General features: G+C 35.0%; 1 protein-coding gene across 1 annotated transcript in view; it reads left to right on the top strand.

The window, feature by feature from the left end:
• LOC115246250 (protein MON2 homolog) overlaps nucleotides 1-5,989 on the top strand; it is an 8,229-nt gene extending 2,240 nt beyond the window's left edge. Inside the window, 11 exon segments of the mRNA XM_029824964.1 lie at nucleotides 1-169; nucleotides 255-501; nucleotides 640-793; nucleotides 880-1,122; nucleotides 1,196-1,482; nucleotides 1,580-3,191; nucleotides 3,193-3,870; nucleotides 3,959-4,146; nucleotides 4,217-4,460; nucleotides 4,596-4,678; nucleotides 4,768-5,989. Of these exon segments, the coding sequence (XP_029680824.1) occupies nucleotides 1-169; nucleotides 255-501; nucleotides 640-793; nucleotides 880-1,122; nucleotides 1,196-1,482; nucleotides 1,580-3,191; nucleotides 3,193-3,870; nucleotides 3,959-4,146; nucleotides 4,217-4,460; nucleotides 4,596-4,678; nucleotides 4,768-4,937 (4,075 nt within the window). The 3' untranslated portion in view covers nucleotides 4,938-5,989.
• The last annotated feature ends 2,985 nt before the right edge of the window (nucleotides 5,990-8,974 follow it).

Genomic DNA, 8,974 nt, shown 5'->3' with positions numbered 1-8,974 from the left:
AAGAGTGTGTGCACTTGTGATAAAACTGTTTTCGCCTAATATCAAGTATCGTAATTCAGTACCAGCATCTTTGCAACAAGCTACGCCTTTAGACAAACCTTATTTTCCTATTAGTATGAGGCTTCTGCGAGTTGTGTCAATTTTGATACAAAAATACCATTCCTTGCTGGTAAATATATCAGAATTTACACTGTGATATACGTGAATGTAATATTAGTGTAATTTAAAAAGTGAGAATGTTTCTAATGTTTTAGGTAACAGAATGTGAAATATTCTTATCCTTAATTGTGAAGTTTCTGGATCCCGATAAACCTACCTGGCAGAGAGCCCTAGCACTGGAAGTTCTGCATAAAATGACAGTGCAAGCAGACTTGCTGACAAACTTTTGTGAATGCTATGATTTGAAGCCACATGCTACAAATATTTTTCAAGATATTGTCAGTAGCTTAGGTGCTTATGTACATAGCCTCTTTGTGAATCCACAGATGATGAGTCAGACAGGTACAGATGTATTGCATTATATTTATGTTTAACAGCTATAAAATTAATAGCGTTATTTGCCTTCCAATATTTTGGCTTATTTCAAAGGATTTGTATGCAAAATATATGTATATGTTTCCATTTTTTATTCTTTTACAGCAACAAGTACAGCTATGCCTCAAAGCACAGGTTCACCGTTGTTCACGGGAATGCCTATTGGGCCTGGCGTATCGCCTCAGCCTGGTTTTTATTCGCGTGGTATTTGGTTACCAGTAGTAGCAACATTTACAAGTGGACAAGCTAAACCAACTTAGTAAGCATTATTATATTATTATATTTTTTTATAAGGTTTTCGATACGGTTTTAAGAATCGAGATGGTAACGCAGCAGTTATTTTAGTTTGGAAATGCTGGACAAGGTCGAACCGCCGCAAATACCTATCGGTTATGGAATCAGTATAGCCTATGCATGTCTACTAGACATCATAAGATCGATCGCGCTAGCTATAAATGGGTCGAAGGACGATAGTACTGAAGGTCAGACCTATCAGCCGAGTGAATCCGAACGGAAGCTTCATGTACAATTAATAAATTCTAGTTGGTGCGGTTTACTGGCAGCTCTTAGCCCGTTAATAGATGCCAGGTAGCAGCCAGGTAGCCTTATGTAAATCTTACGTTGTACGCAAAAAATAAGAAATAATGAATGTATCTTGTAGCACGGATGAATCAGCAACGGAGAATGTCCTGAAAGCAATCCAACTGTTTGCATCTCTTTGCGGACAATTGGATTTGCAACCGCCGCGCGATGCCTTTATAACTGCGATATGTAAGGCCTCGCTGCCGCCTCATTATGCCTTAACTGTACTATACAACGCACCTCAAGGCATACCAACTGTAAGACAGCAGGATTCCGCTGCATACAATTTGACAATGGGCGAGCCCGATTACAGACAACAAGTAGTTGCTGTTGGTACGCCGCTACCGACGGCGTCTTTACCAATCGGTAGGATGATAATGTGCCATGTATACGCGCGATAAATTAAGCATATATTTCGCTTTTTCTATTGATTAATCACTTTTATCATACTAATTATATTTAGGTGCTCATCAAGGTCCCGTCATGTTGACTGCAAAGAATTTGCAGTGCATGCGTGCGCTGTTATCGTTGGCTCATTGTCACGGTAGTATACTTGGTAGTGCATGGCATTTAGTACTCACCACTCTTCAACATCTTGTTTGGATACTCGGTTTAAAACCTTCGACCGGAGGATCGTTGAAAGCTGGAAGAACAGCAGCTGATCCGAATGCCGTATTGACGAACGCGGTTATGGCAGATTTACCGGTACTCAGCGCCATGCTTAGCAGATTATTCGAGAGCAGTCAGCATCTTGATGATGTCGCCCTGCATCATTTGATAGACGCTTTGTGTAAGTTGAGTCACGAGGCTATGGAGTTGGCATATTCTAATCGCGAGCCTTCGTTATTTGCCGTTGCTAAACTGTTAGAGACAGGTTTAGTAAATTTACCACGTGTGGAAGTGCTCTGGAGGCCGTTAACGAACCACTTATTAGAAGTTTGTCAGCATCCACATATTCGCATGAGAGAATGGGGTGTGGAAGCAATTACATATCTTGTCAAGATGGCTCTTCAGCATAAATACCCGCAACCACTCCGTGATAATCAGAAGTTGCAAACGTTATTACTGGGGCCATTGTCCGAGTTATCATCTGTGCGTCACGGAGATGTCAGGCAACGACAATTGGAGTGTGTCCTACAAGTGCTTCATGGTGCTGGAGAGACGTTATATCATGGCTGGCCTTTAGTTCTCGGTATTATAGGGGCAGTTTCCGATCATCATGGGGAAGCTTTGGTGCGCATAGCTTTCCAATGTTTGCAGCTGGTTGTAACGGACTTTTTACCGGTAATGCCTTGGCGATGCCTTCCGCTATGCGTCGACACAGCCGCTAAATTTGGATCGCAGACGCAAGAACTAAATATTTCGCTCACAGCCGTCGGTCTAATGTGGAATATAAGCGACTACTTTTATCAAAATCAAGAGAAATTGTGTGTTTGCTTGCGCGGAGATTCGTCATCGGTATTTCCCGATTTTCCTGGTACAACGAACATGCCGCCATTTGACAAACTCTGGATGTGTCTCTATGCGAGACTAGGAGATTTATGCGTCGATTCGCGACCCGCTGTACGCAAGTCAGCAAGTCAAACTTTATTCTCCACGATATCCGCGCATGGTAGTCTTCTGCATCAACCTACGTGGCAAGCGGTGCTCTGGCAAGTATTGTTTCCGTTGTTAGATAAAGTGAGAAGTTTATCGAATTCAGCTAGTAGTGAAAAGGTCGACACTAGTGGAAACATACTTATTCACCATAGCAGAAATACAGCGCAAAAACAGTGGGCGGAAACGCAGGTTTTAACGTTGAGCGGCGTGGCCAGAGTATTCAACACGAAACGTCAACTATTGCAAATGTTGGGGGATTTTCCTAGAGCGTGGTCATTACTCTTGGAATTCATCGAAAATTCCGCGCTTAGTAAAAATAACGAGGTGTCACTAGCGGCTTTGAAATCCTTTCAAGAGATCCTCTTTCAGCCGAAGGGAAGCGATAACACCGAGATGATACAATCCAACGATTCGGTGGGTTTGTGGACAGTGACTTGGCGCGTGTGGCTCAATATCGGAATGGAGAGCACTGCGCCCATTCCTGACCGCGCTGATGCATATATTCCCAGGCGTTTTTCAACATATTAGAAACAAATTTACCGGCCCAGATTTGCAAAAATTGTGCATTGTACTGAAGAATGCGGTGGCCGTCCCAGTGCATGGCGAATCGACGCCGTACATATTGCCATCGGTTCCCGATGTAGTTCTCACTCACTTGCAAGACGAAGTGCTGCATTCTATGGAGCTCCTACAAAAAGAAGCGTTAAATGGCCCGGATAATTTACGCACGATGATTGTAATGATATTCCTTCAGTTACTGAGTTTTTCGAAGCTGGCGTGCGAGGCCCCGACATACGGTAAAATACCAACAAAACACATCTCTCAAATTAGAGGCGTATCTGCCGATTGGGTCACGATGAATTACGTTCCGTTTGGTGAAAAGGCTCTGTCGATGGTCGTGAGTCTATATCAGAAGACTGCGCACGAGATAGCCGTGATCGACGGCCAGGTGTTGAAGCATATCGTGGAAGCGCTGCACGTGCCATTGTCCATGAAATATGCATGCCCATCCGCGACCACGTGGAAGTTAGCTGTGACTAGTCTTTTAGCTGTTCTGCATACAGGTCTGCCACTCGCCAGAAAGTATCCTGAACAGTTCCAGAGTATGTGGCTGCAGCTCGCAAGTACACTGGACGATTTTCTATTCCCTAAAAGGTAAATTCTGATGAATTTACCGCGACTTTTCTTTGTTCGATTATTTCGAAAAGATTGTCAAAAACGGATTTTGTTTGGTTAATTGCAGTGTATTGAACGTAGAACGAGGAGTTGAAGAGATCCAGGCCGACGAGGCGGTGGATTGTCAGGTTATGGAATTACTGAGGGATGAAGTATTACCACATTCTCAACATATACCTCATCAATTTATACTAAGAGTCGTTATGCTTTTAAATAAAGGTTCCATACATTCAGCCACCACAGCGGCGAATATTGGTATATATATAATATATAAATATAATATATTTGTTTAACGTGAAAAAATTGCTTTTTTTTCTTTCCACAGAGAATGGTGCAGAAACGAAATTACGGGAAGAGTTTGCGAAAACTTGTTTCGAGACTCTGCTGCAGTTTTCTCTATTAGATGGATTAAACAATGACGCAGAAAATAATCCTAAAAGTAGCTCGGAGAATGATGAGGGTGGTATCGCCGGGCGACTGGCGGTCACAGCTCTTCTGCACAGATTTCAAGAAGTGCTGCGACGATACATTGAGAGCGAAAGGCGGAGCGGAAAGTGCCCGTTGCCTAGGTAACAGTATAAGCTTACCAATAAATTGTAAATGGTTTTAGTTTATTTTAACAAATATGCGCGTCTTTTGTCTCAAAAATATATTTTATATCTAAAGTGCTTATTTTAAGTATTTATTATAGAAACTTTTTCTAGATACAGATTGTCGGAGATATCATTTGTTCTTAAAGCCGTTGCCACTCTTGTAGTGTCGCTCAAAAAAGCGCCACCAAATAAAGGTACATAATTTTATTTTCTAGTGTATATAAGTAATATTTTTTAACACTCTATTATATGTGTATTCAACAAACGATCGTTTATGTTTCAGTCGAAAGATCAGTGTGGGAGCAGCTGATCGGATTATACCCATGCTTAGTAGAATGCACCATCGCGACTACTTCCGGACAGGTGTCTAGATCCTTGCGGGAGGCTCTGTTACAATATCATGATTTATTGCGGGCACCGGTAAACAGCACGCCTACTTCCAACGGCGTTTGACCAATACATTCTTTTCTTTTAACTGGGAGCATGGACTTGCGCTAGTAGCTACAGTATAGGGTAAGTAATTTACTTGTGTACCGGGAGCACAGACTTGCGCAATATAATATAGTGAAGTACAAGGTGAGTAATTTGCTTATGTAATATTTTGACGTACGATGAAATATATCTGCGATTTTATATAGAAATATGAGTTTGTATATAATTATACGCTCTAGTAGTAGAATAAATATTGTGTTGAGTCGTTTGTTATAAATGCGATTTTAATAATCGTATACGAAAGCAAGATAATTTTCTGAAAATTGTTGTAATTTATTCCACTCACTTGTCGATATACATACATATATATATATATATATATATATATATTGTTTTTACAACATGTTGCAGTACAATAATCAAAATACGAACAGAGTTTTTAGATTGACGCTTTCATTATAGGAATTTTATATAAATTTGCATAATTTTTGTTGTTTTCAACTTCATGTCAAGGAGTAACAAAAATCTCTTTATGAGATTTGTCATTGCTAACTGCAATTGCAATGCGAAAAAGTTTTGTTATAGGATTGTTATATCCAATAAAGTAAATTCGAGATAGTTATAAAGTAATGACAAATAGAACTTGAGAAAGAAAAAGAGGAAATCATTCCTGTTTGAGATACTTGAAATTATAAAGGAGGTTTATTACCTTGCATATATTCTTCAAAGAGAGTGTAGAAATCATGTGTTTTAATAGCACATCATCAATTATTTGTTTTGAGTATACATAAAAACAGAAGAATGCTGTATATATCTGCAGGGGGAATGTACACACACAAGTCAGCTTTTTTAATTGGTGTTGTAAATAATGCGAGGTATAGATATATACATTAGGATATATAGATACAAGATGATTTTATAAATAATATAAAACTTTATCATCTATATATATATATATATATTATTATTATATATATATTCTTACAAATCACGCTGCGTCGTAAGTTATATTACCAGAATGTAAATAAATCTATGCAGATTAAATAAAACTCTCGAGCAGAGATTATTCATGCTCTTCCGTTCCAGATTTCACAATATCCCTAAATCACAAATACTCCTATCCTCAATATTTTTTAGTATTAATTTATCCGAGAAAATAATGCGCGATGTGATAAGTATTTGTTAAAGAAAAAAAGCAGAAAAAGATTATATATTTAATTCTTTGTATGGAATTTATATAAATTTTGTGATTCATTTAGTTGGTGATATTGCACACATTTGAGCATTAAAGATTACTACATAAAATTTCATGCCTAATGTATTAAATTGAAGATTGTAGGGGGGGGGGAAATATAAAATATTTTGATGAGAGACATATATTATATTTAAAAATAAAATATAATCCAGTAGAGAGTGTACACGCACGTGCGGAACGTTCACTATAATATGTAATATACGTATACAGAATCTGTCAGCATCGCACATTTTCTTTACATCACGGAAATTTAGAGAAAAAGAAATATTAGAGATAAAATTTAATATATTTAATATTTATTTCAATATAATTACTATTTTTTAAATTATAATAAGCTGAAAATTAAATTGTAGGTAGAATACAAATTTTATTATTCTTAAAGCGAGTTTTATTATTGCAAGAAAATGTTAACATCGGTTTATTGATTAATAATATTGAAAATTAAGGTATAAAAATAATGAATTTATATAAAATTTTTGTTAAAATTGATTTAAATTTTGGCAATCATTTTGTGATCGGCAGAAAATGTGTGTTACTTGAAACATCCTATATTTAAATTAGATGGCATCGTCTACATATAATGCATAATGTTCCTTTAAATTCTTTAAACACAATTTTTTACAACTATACATTTCGATATATTACTCGATTAATTCTAGTTATCAACTTACGCAGCATATTTTCAATGTGGTAAGTCAATACATAAGCATTTAACGAATTTACATAATCGCTGTGATATTTTGTGTACTGTATAATTAATAAAACCTTCAACGAAACAACTATAAAACCTCTCAGACTAGATGTAAATCTATACATTCATTATAGTCAACTATCGCTTTAATTTACAAATTAAATTAATCTGTTCGTCAGTTTAGCGCCATAACTTGTTCACATGTAAGCATTGTCGTCAATAGTTACAGTACACTTTTATATTTAATACGCATTTTGTATACGAATGTACTTACATTTGTTAACTTTTTTCATTGAATATTTTATGCATATATAAATGACAATCGCAATAATTTGTATCTAGAGAGAGATGTGTGTATACAATTAAAAATATTCTAAAAATACGCTGTTATACGCGAAATACACGTATGTAAAAAGCATCTTTGATATAGATCTATTCAATTTCTTGTTTGCAAAATATCTTTTATAATATTCATATTATAAATAAAATATTGTCTTAATATATAGAAAATGGTGCAGAAAAAGTAAATCTTGAAGATAAAATTAGTAATACACTTGTGATAGATATGTCGAATTGCCGGAATAAGCAAATGTATATATATCTTAAATATGTTCAGTTTCTCTTTATGTGTTTCCCTTTTCTTTTTTCTTGCCTTAACTCTCTCTCTCTCTCTCTCTCTCTCCCTCTCTCTAAGTCTTTAATATTAAATATATTTTACCATAATTATTGTCTCTGTCATTTCTCCTGGAAATCTTCTATAATTATTAATAGACATAATTAATATCATAATATTTCTCTATGTCAAGTACGGTGATAAAGTATAGTCTCGTTAATTTATCGAATTAAGTGCACGAGGATCATGTGCATGCCAGATATATATGCATATGTAGGAGTGACATTTATATATCTTAAACAATATGCAAGTCTTTTATTTTAATTACAGAATGCAACGTACTTAACGTTATCCTTCTCTCCTGTTTTAAAATATCACCTATGATTAATTTATTGTCATTATTTGGCAATTTTTACTATCTAATAATAAAATATAGGTAAGCACACACTGTGAGGTTTCAAGAGTTCATACAGAGAGAAAGAACTCGAACAGTTACATACTCTTTTATACATATATCCTTTTATTTGCTGTTTTTAAGGTATAAACTTCAATAAACTATTAATATTTATGTCACTAGAGAAATCGTGCGTGAGAGCAAGCACGAGAATATGAAGAAAAATTACTTAATAAATATCGGTCTTTAATATTTATATTATAAATACAAAGTATATATAAAATATAAATTACTCAAAACTAATAAGATATTTACGAGAGCATGGATCTTGTTCGAGTCTTAATCTCGAGATTGTTCGGCCAGTCTCTAGTTTGTAATATCAGGCACTGGGTCTTAACTAAAAACCTCAGCCTAAACGACGTTACTTTAACATAATGGTTAATCTATGATCAACTACTATAAGTAACAGCCTTTCTTGAAGAGTATATGTGAAATCACGACGAATAAGACGCCGATAGAAAAGAAGAATCAAGAATCCATATGTTTCTCAATTGGATAGTTTATAATTTATTTAACAATTGTAAAATTATCCCCTACAGTCAAGTGAAAAACAAAGCTAAATCAATTGTTTTCGATCAAATTTTAATTTTTCATGTTGTATGAAAATTTTATTTATTATGATTCACATAATATAGAGAAATAAGAATTAGATAGCATTATTTTTTTAATTTTTAGTTGGAAAAATATTTCAAAGCAATTAGCGAAAATTGACATATTTAGTTTTTGACTTAACTGTATCATTTGTAATCAGTATAGAATAATATATGAAATACTCCACAAAGAATATATAAAAGTGAAAAGGGTTTACTCTGTAAAACAGAATTTGAAGCAAATTTTTTTACGTGAGAATATTATTTCTCCCTGATTAAAAATCTATATCTTTGAATACTATATATCTCAATGAATATATTAAAAATTAAATTCTTAAAAAAGAGAAGATTCTTTTATACTTCATTTTATATTTCACAATTAATCAAATTTTATTTTAACATCACACATTAATAAATTATACTTTTCTCTCTCTCTCTCTATTCAAATTAATAAC

This window comes from Formica exsecta, unplaced genomic scaffold, assembly GCF_003651465.1.
Source record: "Formica exsecta isolate Colony F162 unplaced genomic scaffold, ASM365146v1 scaffold1417, whole genome shotgun sequence".
Taxonomy (NCBI): domain Eukaryota; kingdom Metazoa; phylum Arthropoda; class Insecta; order Hymenoptera; family Formicidae; genus Formica; species Formica exsecta.
Note: the sequence above shows the minus strand (reverse complement) of the source record. Positions and strands in the feature narration are given on the sequence as shown.